Source organism: Bidens hawaiensis, unplaced genomic scaffold, assembly GCF_021521415.1.
Source record: "Bidens hawaiensis isolate Kalapana, Puna unplaced genomic scaffold, B.hawaiensis_p1.1 tig00071361_1, whole genome shotgun sequence".
Lineage (NCBI taxonomy): Eukaryota > Viridiplantae > Streptophyta > Magnoliopsida > Asterales > Asteraceae > Bidens > Bidens hawaiensis.
Genome location: NW_027502485.1, coordinates 2,678 through 17,052, shown reverse-complemented (window position 1 = coordinate 17,052; position 14,375 = coordinate 2,678). Strand labels below are relative to the sequence as shown.

The window sequence follows — 14,375 nt, the reverse complement described above, 5'->3', positions numbered from 1 at the left end:
CTATTTTGGACTTTGTTTAATATATATGGAATTTTTATATTTTTTTTCTTGTCGTACCCCTGCCATACCCTTATCTTGGATTTATGATTTTTGCCGTTTCCCGTACCCGTAACGTCCCCGTTTCCTAATCCCGTACCCGTTCCTGTGCTACTTAGCTAAAAAGTCTTTAGCATGGTGCCAAGCCATGGCCGATGAGTTGGATGCGGTATATAGGAATCGGACCTGGACATTAGTTCCCCGTGCACCCAATACTGACATAGATGATTGTAAATGGGTTACAGATCGAAAATGGATCAACATGGAAAGATTAGCATGTACAAGGCACGGCTTTTTGCTAAAGAATTTCACCAGCAACATGGGGTTGATTACCATGAGACCTTCAGCCCAGTAATCAAACCTGCTACTATTCGAACTGTCTTATCACTTGCTATCACCAACAAGTGGTATGTGCGACAGTTGGATGTCCAGAACGCTTTCCTACATGGTGATCTTCTAAAGACAAATTATATGAGGCAACCTCCTGGTTTTGTAGATCCAGCCAGGCCAAATCATGTGTCCTTGTTACACAAGTCTTTATATGGGCTCAAACAAGCCCCTCGTGCTTGGTTTACAAAACTGTCTATGGCTCTTCGTCAGCTAGGTTTTTATGGGTCCAAAACAGACCCGTCTCTATTCATTCTTAACTCGTGTGGAACACTCGTCTATCTTCTTGTGTATGTAGACGATATTATCATCACAGGTAATCACCCTGGGGCTATTACTTTTGTTATTGATCGTCTTAATTATATGTTCGCAATTAAAGATCTGGGTCAGATACATTATTTTTTGTACATTGAAGTGGTGCATCATGGTTCAGATTTGGTGCTCTCTCAATGCAAATATATTCTTGATATTCTTCACCAAACAGGTCTTGAGAAATGCAAACATGTATCCTCTCCTGTGAGCACTTCTTATGTCTTATTGCCTGTGACAATCCATTACTTGATGATCCTTCCAGATACAGGCGAATAGTAGGTGCTCTTCAATATGCAAGCTTATCTCGTCCGGACATAGCTTTTGTGGTTAATAAAGTGTATCAATTTATGCATGCTCCTACTGAGAATCATTGGGCTGGTGTGAAACGCATACTGCGTTATTTGAAGGGCACAGTTAATCTTAGCTTATTATTTCATCACGACATGGGGTCTAGGTTGCAAGCCTTTTCTGACTCTCATTGGGGTACTAATCTTTGAGCATTCTCATATTCTGATTGGGTGGTTGCCCTGTCAATCGTCGATTTACGGGGATTTGCTATCTATTTGGGTTCCAATCTTATTTCATGGTCCGCTTGTAAACAACGAACTGTCTCTCGGTCTTCAACAGAATCTGAATATAAGGCTATTGTTGATACTGTAGCAAAACTGATTTGCTTAAAATCTCTCCTTCATGAGCTCGGTCTGGTTAGCAAGGCACCAACGCTTTTGTGTGATAATCCTGGTGCAATCTATCTCTCTACTAATCCACTATTTGATGCACGCACGAAACACATTGAAGTAGATTACCACTTTGTTCGTAAACATGTTACTCAAGGAAAGCTGAATGTCAAGTTTATCTCCACTGATGATCAAGTCGCTGATGTATTTACAAAGCCCTTGTCTTCACAAAGATTTGAGTTTCTACGGTCCAAGTTGCAGGTCGTTCCCCGCCATCAACTTGCAGGGGAATGTTAGACTAAGTTATTTTAAATAGACAAGTTTATTATTATTGAGGGTATCAAATTGTAATTAGTTTATCTATATATAGGCCCTTGTATTCATTCTATAATCATTAATAACAATCAATCGTATTGTATACCAAGATTTAATTGTATGTAACAATAAAAACTCTTTTAAATTTTAACCATTAATAGATAAGGTTGACGATTTAGGCTTCGTTCTTTTGTTTCTCTCACAGTAATATGTAATTCTACATTAATAATAGTAACTTGGGTTACCATCGGCAACTGCAATCAGCAGAAATTTGAGCAATCGACAAGAACTCTGTTGCTAGTGATAGAAGCCAAATCATCTGCAGTAATTATGTTGTTGAGAAAGTTCCTGCTAAACTGTTACTGGCTATCATTTACAGCATAACTAACACCCTTTCACAAAACATTTCCATTTCAACTAAATGTTGTGATAATTCCAAACCTGTAAAACACAAGTATTTGGTATGTTTCTAAATCCATATATGTTCTTTTCTTTTTATTTCATTTTTTTCTAACACTGATGAAGGCGATTCAAAAAAAGATTATCTAGTCACTTACATACTATAATACCTAAAAATCTAGTCCCAAACTCAAGTTATGTTGTATACACATCACATAAACATGAGACATGAGTTCTCTCTCAAAAACCTAGTAAAACGAATGGTTGGAATGGAATATGCATAAACTTCATAAATATAGCAAGTGTAACAAACAAGTTAGGTTGAATGCCAATGTGAAAGGGTACAATACCCTCCATACAAATAACAAGAGTATAACAAAGTATAAAAGCAACAAACACTTCTTATACCAGATTTTTGGTAGTATTAAAATACAAAGGATAAGCAAAAGAAAATACTATAAAGTCTCTTTTTCGGTCATACCCACAATATACAAACCAAAAACTCAACTTGTGACATGACAAATTAAATCAAAACCATGATATATGGACCAGCACCGTTAAATATGATGCTAGCAAGCAGCCAAAATACGACATATATAATATAATTTATGTTCTTTGTTACAAAACAAGCAAACTTTGTATATGTGCTTACTCCATAAAATTACTGTTCTTTGACGTGCCTGGAAAGGCTAGTGTACTCGGGCCCGTTTTCTGTTGTTACATTAGAGGAGCCAGTTGACGATTCTACCCCTTGAAAATTACCTAACATATGTGGCGGGATTTTCTGGGAATTAGTGGAAACGGGCTTTTGGCCTTCTTCTGCTAGTTTTCTGAGAAGGTCTGTGACGGTAGGAAGAAACTTGTTTGATAAAGAGAGAATTCCTGGAAGCTGTAGACATCGAAACATGCACCAATTAGGGATGTAAGAATGTAAGATAAATACTATTTGTCCAAGCTTGACCCGTTTTCTTATGAACAGGTTGATTCGTGTTATTTTATATTAGAGGGTGTCAAGATAGGTAGAGGGTGTCAAGATAGGCGGGCCAGGTAATGGGTTCCAAGTTAAAACATATCAGTTTTTATTACAGGTTGAGTTTATTTGACCTGCAAATACTTGTTTTTGTCCAATCATTACACTTTTTTATAAATTATTAATGCGTTAAATATTATTACTATTGGAAACACAATAATAAATTAATTATCGAGTTGCAGTCAATAACATATACTTTTGGTAACTTTCATCCTTTTTGACCTGTTCCTCGTTTAGCTAATTGTTCTTATTTGGCCTGTTTGAAATAGCTTAAATAGGTAAAATAGAAAAAATAGCTAAATGTGAAGTGGTAGAAAAGGTCAAATTGTTCTTTGAATGCATAAAGCATTTTGTACACTTTTTACTGTTTATAAAAAAAGTGTAATCTAGAACAAAAGGTGTTTTGGGTCAACCTAACCCGTTTTGACCCGTTATTCAACGTGTCTGGCCCACACATTTTTTGACCTCTAGAAAAACGTACACTGAGAACTAATACAATTTGATCTCTTACGTTTTAGACAATCAAATACAACTCACCATGCCATTGCGAAATTCCCCAGATATGTCTAGTTGAACCCATAAAGCTTTGGAAAGTAGATAACCCACAAATAGAACAAGCAGCCACAAAGGATTCCTGCAAACAAATCCTCAAAAAATACGTTAATTGTGAATTCTAGTAGTATAATAAAGTAGGAAGACAAATTAAAACAAAAACAAATAAAAACCTTAAAAGAGTCATAAATTCATTGAATCCCAAGATCACCAAGGCTGCTATAGCCCATGGAGGTGGTAACCAATTGTTATTGCGCTTATTAGCTTCCTGTAAACATAGCAAACAAGATAATAAGATATTAATGTCACAAAAGAACAAGAAATCACTATACTTTTCAGCCTAAAGATGTAAAAAGATTTGGTAACAGAAAAATTGCAACAAATTAAAAAAGCTGGGCCAATGAGGATCTGTTATGTGCAACTTATTAATAGCACAACATAATTAATTGGAAGAAATTATGTTTAGAAATAGAAACAATATACTAAAAAGATGATTGGGCTGATATCAACCGGTGCAGTTTGTGTTTTTTTTCTCTCTAAAGGGTCAAATTAAAAAGAGTAGCTATAAAAACAAGTCAAAGGCCATCCAAAATTTGTTCTAATACATACAACCTCCTAAATCGCTTTATAGTTCAATTCATTTATACTGTAAATCATTATTCAAAACTCAACAAAAAATGTTTGTGGGCCAATTGTACCAAGAAATTACTTGTTTTGAAGATTGCTCATATTTACACCTCTAAAAAAAGTTTAGCTAAAGTCAAGTGGGTCAAGTGGTCAACTGAGTCGAAAGTCGCCAAAAGTGATCACTTTATTTCTAAAAAAAACTATTATAAAAAAATAACTTTTTAATTACAGTAGTATATTACACATTAGTTACCTATAAATTTAAATATTGTTTGTGACGAAACCAACCCAACCTTATCAAACCCATATTGGGTTGTGCTAAAATGTAAAATTATTACTTGTTTTGAACGTTACACCTCTAATTTAAACATTTAACTATCAGCTGCAATAATAAAAAGTACCTGGGAAGCAATGGCTTGAGTAATAGTATACTCCGTCTCTCTTTGAAATTGGCTCCACAATGATTTACACTGAACAGGAGTTATGAGTGTCTTTGTTGCTGGAACCTGGGTTAAACAAATAACAATGTATTTAATATATCAAGTAAAGCCATTTCCAAATTAAATAATATAAAGATAAAGTGTGTGAAGGCCTAATAATTCGGAGTCTTTGATGGAGTATTGGAGTTCAAATATACATTTAATCATCGGTTTACATCCTGAGATCTAGGGGGAAAAACATTCAGGTAGAACACATAATTACACTATTATAAGTCGGAATACATCCAAGCAAAATCCAGTAATACTAGTAATTAAAGGTAGAAAAATCGACCCATTTACTTATGAATGAGTTATTTGGGTTCTGTTTTATCTCAAATGAGTAAAATAAAAAGAATAGTTGAAAGAGAACAGATCAAGTGCGGGTCCAAACGGGTGAAAGTTGCACCCTACTTTTAATGCATACGTCCTAAACCGTTTTAACCAAGAACTTATTTATCACCTTAATAAACTTGTTTTTTTATTATAATCAATGTGTTAGCTATTAATAAAATGAACAAAAAAATGTTTGCGTGTCAACCAAACCTGTACTTGGTTCAACCCATTTACTTATGAATGGGTCAACACGGGTCGTGTTTTATTCAAAATAGGTCCAATCAAATAATTAGCACAAAGAACATGAGTTCGAACGGGTTGAAAGTTGGCCAACATCTAATTTAATGCATACAACCACCTACATTGCTTTATCAAAAAAGTAAGTTTGTTACTATAATGATAATTTTACCCAATCCACCCCTATCCTGTGTGTTTAGATCTGCATTAAAAACAAGCAGTGTCAACCCAGTCCATTAATCAACAAATAGTACCTCTTCCCATGTGCTTGAAGCCAATGGGTCCCGTGAGGAGACACTTGTACCAGTGTCTTTCTTGTGATCCACTAATGCAAGGACTAATGTGTCACCAATCTTATCAGCATCTTCATCCAAACGAATCGCAGCCAACACAGAGAGTAACTTCAAAGACTGAAACAAAATATATAACATAAAATAAAAGCATAAGCCCAATGTTAAAATTAAATGATTTGAGAAGGTAAAAGATAATAATGTAAGAGAATAGTTCTATAACGAGGTGACTCTTACAGAAGACCGAGCTGTTTTAGTAATTGTCCGGATATCTTCTTTTCCAGTCCATACACGTGGCATCGAATCACTATCATGGTTGAATAGAGACGTAAATCTGCACCATTTAGATATATTAATGATGAGCTACAATAACAGACCTATGAAATTAACTCAGTCACTGAAGGTGGCCAATTTTTTAGCCATTTACTCTAACCAGCCCAACCCGTTTTGACCTGATACCCATTTAAGCACGTTATACCTCTCCTTCATGCGGTACAAGGCTTTCCCCGCTTCATCTTTTGTTTTCCCTTCAACTATTCCTCTAGAATAATTCTCCAACTTCAAAATGAGCTCTTCATTGGTTTTTTCATCCATTTCAAAATCAGAAAGCGCAACAGAAAACTCAGAGACAGCTGTTTTAGTCTCACGATGAAAAAGTTTCCTTATTGTGGGCCATGTATCATCACCGCCTCCTTCTAATAGGGCCCCCACGGGTCCATCTAAGGCTTCTTTCAGTTTTGACTGCACAGAAATGCAAAACAATGATAATATATAATTTTCAATTTCAAAACGATTATAAGAATGCTTGAATCGCTTGATGGTTAATAAGTAACAGTTCAATTATTACCTCATATAATGCATTAAGTTCAGATAGCTTAGCAGTTCGAACTTCAGCCATATGTGATTTGATCTTACGCAAAAATTCATCCTCTATTTTAGCTAAATCCCAATCAGCTTGTTTGATAGTGGCATCTGTTGATTCAGTGTATTAGTCCCATAGACAGGTGATGCATGCTTATGTGCATGATACATCTATTATCTTAAGAGGTGGCAATTTTGGCCCATATAAGTACGAATGGGTCTTTTTTATAGGTTATGTTTTATCTTTATGTAACAAGTCAAACGGGTAAAATAAAAACGAACTTAAAAGAAAACGGGTCAAACGCGCCAACTGAGAACTTGCTAATGCATTAAACATCTAAATCAACTTATTCAAAAGATTATATTATTATTATAATAATAGATTCTTTGTAAGTATTTCTTATTGTAGTGTTTATGTACATGTCATGCAGCATCAAATAAGACATTTAAAAAGTATCAAACTTTTAAACTTGTACTTTTATTTTTATCAAAAATAACATACTCATGTTGTCAAAAGTGAGTTGATGAAGATGAAAACAGCCTGAATCTTGCTAAGGGGAGTTCTACGTTGCTTATGAGAAAGCCCATATAGGAGATCGTATTTAATTTAAACTTTAAAGTTAGGCAGTTTTTTTATTATTATCAGCTTTTATCTAATCCTAAATGTCGGCATTAAATGGGGCACCCTAATAATAATCGGGAATTCCAAAATAAAACCCCCCAGTTTGATCAGCCTTCAATCTTAATCACGGTTTTTTGTTCTTGTTTGTTTTTTTTTTCAATTAGTTAGTATTACTTTTGAACATTTGGTATTCAACTTTTGAAAACGTTTGAATCTTGAGTAATTTTGTATTTTAATACTAGAGTTGTAGACTATCTTAAATGATAATTACAATAGTCAATAGGTGTGCTTTCTTAGTTTTTTTTTAATTATTGATGCGTTATATACTTTTTAGTTTTTTTCCTTATGTCCACTTTCTTTGCGCCTTGCTCTAGAGTCTAGGCCTCGACGAGACTTTAGTGCAGTGTGCCTAGCGCCTTTAACAACATAGCACATTGTTTTATATGTTGAATTCCACGTGGCGACTGGCATGGCAACAACCAGGCCACATCAGCAAATTAGAAATTGTATAGCTAAAATCAGTTCAAAAAAAGATTGGTAAAAAAATGTAAACTGATTTATATTTCGCGTCCGGCTTACTTTGGTAAAAAAAATGTTTAAAACCCGATTTATTTTGTGCAGTTTACGTTATAAGGAAATGGCATTAGCTTTCAATCTCATACCTTTGCATTGTTCTTCAAAGATTTTAATGAATGATCCCGTACAATCACAAGCAGCATTTGCAAACCCTAATCCTCCATTCAAAGCATCAAGAAGTGACTTTTTAAATTTATCAAGTGTCTCTAGTTGTATGTGTTCCAGCATCAATTGGTAGGTTGGTTGAACAAGCTAAATAAATGAGATAATAACCATTAATTAGACAACAGAATACAACATAGTTTAACAACACCCCAGCTATATCAGAAATCATAAAGAAATATTACTTGAATCAACTTCTCTTCCAACTGCCTTCGTTTGGCAGATCTTACACTGTCTTCAAAGTAAGTAGCCTCTTCATCATAACTAAATGCAGAATTATTAAAAAAAAACTAAGGCAGCAAATCATGGAGCTAGTATACAGTATTATACATCATATTCAGTTTTGAAACATATGGTAAAAGACAGTAAATTATGTATACCTGGATAAACAACTGTCAATCATGGAACTAAGTTTCCTTCCAAAGCCTGGAACAATGTGAGAATGTACAGCCTCTTCTAAATCACACCAATCCTGCTTAAAATATAAATTGGTTAATTAAATGTATATTAAGTTTCTAAGTGGTTTTCTTAAATGTTACCTGGTTAGTTACAAAGAAAGAGTACTTTTCATTAGCAATTTCTTCACATCTTACAGTGGCCACCATCACCTGCAAAACTACCAGGAACTTTAACATCCACACAACATTTTGAAACATTTTAAAGATTAAACAAAGTTGATTGCTAAAAACGGATTAACTTCATATATCTCGTTCTAAATTTCATATCATATTTACCCTTTCCAAACGCTCAAAATATCATTTTTACTGAATCCATAAAAAATAATATAAATTCAGTACTTACAACATTCTGTTTCACTAAAGAAATAAGACAACGTTATTACTATGAATCATCTTGACAGGTAATATCATCTTCGTATGTTCAGTAAAATGGGTTGTTATAAGCATCTAACTCATTATTGTCAAGCTTAAAGACTATGAACTTTATTTTATTTACTATTGTCAAGCTTAGAGAGTATGGGAAAAGTTCTACTGTCTAGTGAATATTTCACGGTTATATATATACAAATAGATAAGAGCTAAATGAAAAAAGTATGTATAGAAATATAATAAAACCAACATGTCAACGGGAGGCTGGTAAGCCCGATTAGTCGATTACATGAACGAGGATGTGAAGCTAAGAATCAACCTAGACATGAACAAAGAGATAACCCATTTCTATCAGTTGGCTAAAGCATAGGGCTAACATGGCTTCTATTAGTTGGGAGAAATGGGTTGTGTCCCCGTGTTCATATCTAGGTTGATTTTTAGCTTCAAGTTCTCGTTCATGGAATCTGGTTCTCAAGCCCCATGCTAGATATGTCCATTTAAATATATTTTGTTTGTCATTCAGAAAAATTGAATATACTTCTTTTTATTTAGCTCTTATCTTCTTGTATAAAATATAAATATTCATGTGAATACTCAATAAAAAGTAGAACTTTCCCTAGAGTCTCTAAGCTTGACAATAGTAATTAAAATGATATATGTTACAAAATAAAATAAAACTACAGACATAAGTATCTCTAGTACCATGCCAAACTTAGAGACTTTGAAGATACGTTCTCCTTTTTATTTAATACTCCACGACTATTTATAAAAGATACGAGCTAAACTAAGAAAGCATACAAACAACCAAATACAAATCCTACAATAAAGCCTCTGTAACCCCTACATACAATCTATAATTGTCATGTAATAACTCTACGTTGTAACCTTATATGCCAATGTGTGGTTAGCTCACATGGTAGAGGCAAATGCCTCTTAGAGTGGAGGTCTCAGAATCAAACCTGGGCAAAGGAGTAGATTTATTGGTGTAAAGTAAAGTACGAGTAATATTTGTTGTTTAAAAATATACCACTGTATACAATCCCTATGGTTAAGTAAACATCTATTACCATAGAACGAGTAAATATGATATTTTAAGTATTTTTGAAAGAGTAAATAAGATACAACAAAACTAGAGATATATATAGAAGTTTTGAACCTTTAAAAGGGTATATATGTACTTTTCCCTTTACAAACTTACCTTGTGAGCAGGCAAGTCAAGGTCTTTGTTCTCTTTAATAACTTCCCAAATCTGTTGAGCACTAAATGAAAAACCTGAAGCAGGAACAACCCCCCGCCTATCTCCGGCTAAACCATTAGGTGCAATAGAATGAAAAAATCTTTGCCGTAAACTAGCCACCTTCAATAAAAGTATAATTAAATAAGTAATGTATAATGTGAATGACAAATGCAAGAAGAATCTAAATATTTTAACGGACTTGACAAAGGTAGCAAAACGGACTATTCAGGACTAGTAATGCTGGACCAAAATGGTTGACTTTTAAGTGAGTGTCAAAATGGGACTAGTTAAAAGAATAATACAACTTATCTTTAAAAAAAAGAATTTAGAATGTTGTAAGCACTTAATTGCACCTTAGTCTTTAGGTAAGTATTGACCCATTTCAGTTTTAGTATTTTTTTTTTCAAAATTCACCCCTTAGACCTGTTACCAATGAAATACAGCCCAATGACATTTCTGGACAAATTTCTGAAATTTATCGAATCAAAATTCCATGATATGCTCTAAAAGTGATGTTATTATGAAGATTTTAAATTGAACCATGATATGGAACTATTAATTGCTAAGGATCATGCAAAAATCATATTAGAGCAATATCAACTTTTGAAATGGTTATATATCTGGTCTCTTAGACTATGTAATGTAATCTCTAATGTACCTGCTCCTTAAATTGTTCTTCTTTCTCTTCATAGCTAGAAAGGGCAACAACTTCTACCTGGTCACTCAAAAAGTAAAAAAGTATACAATTATATAAAACAAAATAGGCATATTTCTTGATCTCAAGAAACATTAAAACCCGAACAAAATCTTACATTAAAAAATTCACTTAGTGGAGTCTGTTTGTGGGCTTCTGGTTTGGGAACAGAATCCCATATCTGGAATAAGAAAAAGAGCATTAATAGCACCATGAATGTATTATAGCTTTTGAGCTAACAAAAATAAAAACAAAACTCACCTTCTGTATATCTTCCCTCAATACAGGTTCCAGATTTTCAAGAGGTGTCTATACAGAATTATAATAATGATAATCACATCGAATTTAAGTATGCAATATCAGCCTGAACAAAAGAGATAGCTTACCCTTGTTTTATCGCGTATAACGAACATCAAAGTTGTTTTACGCGGACTAAATAGTCGTAGCATAACCTGAAATACATAAAGTATGCGTTCAACAGTTTATCATTATCACTAACATATGAAAATGCTATGACACATGTACAAATTATGCACCTGAAACACGGTTTTTAAAAGAGGTTTGTTTGCAGCCTGCTCACGACCAATATCATGACACCACCTGCATAAAACAATGTACCCCCAGTAAGCAGTTATAATTTAAACAAATCTCATATTTGCATGTTTATATCAACCAAACAGAAAGCTTACATGTTTATGAGCACTATATCTGAGACAGCAAGAGCAAAAAGTGCACTCTGCTTTTCAAATGCAGTATCATCCTAAGAAAGCAATGTTAACTTAATAAGTATACATCTCAAAAACCAAGAAAACTTTAGAATGTGTTAGGATAAACCAAAACATAACAATTTAACATGTAAAGAAGATTGATTAAACTAAAACAAAAAAATAAGAATAAGTTATAACCTCTCCTCGCTCTCTTCCATCAGTACCCTCCAGATCCATTACAATGGTGCACGGTTCAATACCAACACACCTTGCCATCCAAATACCTTTAGTGGTCTGAGACCTGATAAAAGGGCAAATTAGTAAATTACTAAATCTGGAGATAGGTTAACAAAAAGAATCAAGACACAAGAAAAATAGATACATGCCTGCCCCTATAAGCGTCCATTTCTTTGAAGTTTGTGTGAAAAAGATTATTCAAAAGTGTGCTTTTCCCTGTCACATAAACATCATGCAATCTCAATATATGATAATAGCCATAATACAAATTAAACTATCACTTTGCTACAAGAAGGATGACTCGCTTTCTTATCATTGATTTTAAACTAAACCGTATTATTTAGTAAAATGTGAAATAAGTTCACTTTTCAGAAATCAGCATACATACCACTACTTTGAGGTCCCATGATAGCAACAACTGCATAAGAAAGCCCACATTCAACCATTTTTACTTGTTTGATAAAACTATCAAGCCCTTCAGCATTAAATGTGCCATCTCCTTCGATTAGGTGGGTTGAACAGCAAGCTGCTTCTTTATCTACACAAAAGCAACACTTGAAATCACTATAACATAGCCTCATACACCTAAACTCTTAATCTCATAAATATTCAATCAACAAAGTAAACCTTATTTCCTATTGCTAATTAGTGACAATAACTGAATCAAGATATACGTTCTGGTTGGCATTTGGTATGGCTTATAAAACTATATCTGCTTATTGTGTTTTGATACAATGAAAAGCTGTTTTGAGAGTGTTTGGAATTGCCTATCCAAACTGCTTATTTGACTATCTGTAAATGGAATAAGTTTTCAGAATTAGCAGTTTGAAGATGCTTATTTAAAGCTGATTGTTTTAAAAGACAGAACACTTTAATTGTATATATAGCTCCATAACCATAACCCAAAAATCTTCATCTTATTAATAAAAAACAGTTAACCAAGTACACCCGATACATAACATCACAATTTTCACATGGCCTGAGTTACATTTCAATACAAAACTTTATTCCTACATAAAGGCTGCTAAATAAGGACTTAGCAGGGTACTCGGGGTCATATTTGTTAAAGGCGCGCAAACAGGGGGCCTTGGGCCTAGGCGCAGAGCACTTAAAAAGCGAGGGCCCAAGATAAGCATGACGCATAACATAAACATACAATTTTTGGTGGCTTTAGACATGTTTTATGCTTTTTTAGGGGTAGTTTAGTATGCTTCCATGCCATTTTTGGATGTTTTAGACCAATATGCCTGGAATTTGTAGAATTTTGTCAGAATTTTCAGCATTTGGCCGGAATCTCGCCCAAAGATCACCAGATTGCCTGGATGGCAGCAAGGCGCTTTCCCTGTGCCTCGCTCGAGAACCTAGACGCATGCCCAAAGGGCTTTTGACAATATAGCTTGGGACTGCTTATTAAACTGCTATTTCATTTTTCAAGATAAGCAGCTTGGCATAAAAAACTTCAAAATGTTTATTCTCAGCAGCTTATTTCCCTATTTCACTCCATAATCAGAAACTCATTCCAGATAATCAATCCTATGCACCCTCAAAACAGCTTATTGTTTGTATCAGAACTCGATATGCAGATAATCAACTTTAACAATCAGTAACTTTCTCAAGATACACCTCCATAACATAACTCAATTTTACTTTACGATTCACTATTCTCATACCTGTTTTCAGATCACACGGTTACAAATTCAAGTTCAAATCAACGTAATCCTTCATTCAAATTCCAGATCCTATTCAATCAACATTTTATAACTTAGCATAACAAACTAAGCTAACTACATCAAAGATCAGCGGTTCATAGTGCCAGAACACAAAACGATGTCTAATGTAACTCTAACTGTAAGTAATTATAAACCAGGCCCTTGGCTCATACTAGCAAACCCTAAATGATAACAATATGTTCCTAATATAACTTCAATTTTACTTTATAATCCATTATTAATTATAACGTAAACCGCCAATCATCAAATTATAACTTAACATAACAAACTCATTTAACTACATCAACGGTTAATAGTGGCAGAACGCATAACGATACATCTAGATTGAAGTTAATTAAAGTGTACCGACGACATTAGGGTTTAGATGTGCAAAAATGATAGATTTAAACATATACACGTACCCATCGGAAAGCGTTGAATTAATTAATATGTGATTTGATATGTTTGAAGTTGAAGATGAAGATGAAGAAGCAGGTGCGATATTAAAGTCAGGTTAGCATAAAGCCATAAACCGCTCTCTCTTTCTTTGTTAATGTTAATTCTGTCTTATAGCAAAAGGGAATGTAGCGCTAGCACACACTTTCTTTCTTTCTTTTCATTCCCCCATGGTGTAAAGTTATAAAATATTATTACTACTATTATTTTTCTGAACAAAAAGGAAAAATATTTCTTCTTCTTTTTATTATTTTTTTTATATAAGTAGATTAAATTTTGATCCTTTTGTAAATATAATATCATTGTAACGGTCGTTGTATAGATTCCGTTGATCGGATTGATGATCTCAAAAATTTAACGGGACTCTTAAATACTAAATACGGTTAAGTTATTCTACAAATGGGAATAAAAATGAGAAGGATGAGAAGCTATAATTAATTGACATGTGTCAAGTAGGGACCAAAGAATAAAGGGCATAGAGGTAATTGTACACATTTTCTCTTTCCACATGCAAGGCACATGTTAATACCCCTATCATTTTATAACTTTTTCATATGATATTTTTTTTTAAAATAAAATTCACCATAATAACAAGTGGCTTTTTTACCTTTAA

At 33.8% G+C, this 14,375-nt stretch overlaps 1 protein-coding gene across 2 annotated transcripts; it reads right to left on the bottom strand.

The window, feature by feature from the left end:
* Window positions 1-2,514: 2,514 nt before the first annotated feature.
* LOC143605776 (protein ROOT HAIR DEFECTIVE 3-like) lies at window positions 2,515-13,892 on the bottom strand. Of its 2 annotated transcripts, XM_077081770.1 has the most exons (23): window positions 13,729-13,892; window positions 11,986-12,135; window positions 11,747-11,813; window positions 11,559-11,661; window positions 11,343-11,413; window positions 11,190-11,253; window positions 11,040-11,105; window positions 10,915-10,962; window positions 10,772-10,834; window positions 10,618-10,674; window positions 9,921-10,079; window positions 8,435-8,503; window positions 8,276-8,367; window positions 8,081-8,159; window positions 7,820-7,985; window positions 6,522-6,646; window positions 6,153-6,415; window positions 5,912-6,008; window positions 5,639-5,794; window positions 4,737-4,841; window positions 3,882-3,976; window positions 3,694-3,790; window positions 2,515-3,015 (listed from the first exon to the last, which is right to left on the bottom strand). In XM_077081770.1, the coding sequence occupies exons 1-23, from the start codon at window positions 13,730-13,732 to the stop codon at window positions 2,788-2,790; spliced, it is 2,424 nt and encodes an 807-aa protein (XP_076937885.1). In that variant the 5' UTR covers window positions 13,733-13,892; the 3' UTR covers window positions 2,515-2,787. The 2 variants fall into 2 exon arrangements, with proteins under 2 accessions (XP_076937885.1, XP_076937884.1); XM_077081769.1 differs by lacking the exon at window positions 13,729-13,892 and having other exon boundaries at window positions 11,986-13,109.
* Between the last annotated feature and the right edge of the window lie 483 nt (window positions 13,893-14,375).

Bases quoted from the DNA above. Each gene is read 5' to 3' on its own strand.
- LOC143605776 (XM_077081769.1), bottom strand. From the start codon at position 12,178: ATGAGGCTATGTTATAGTGATTTCAAGTGTTGCTTTTGTGTAGATAAA. The intron at 8,504-9,920 runs GTAAGTTTGTAA...GTAGTTTTGCAG, and splicing joins TTGACTTGCCTGCTCACAAG to GTGATGGTGGCCACTGTAAG. The intron at 6,009-6,152 runs GTATAACGTGCT...TAAATGGTGCAG, and splicing joins TTGTACCGCATGAAGGAGAG to ATTTACGTCTCTATTCAACC.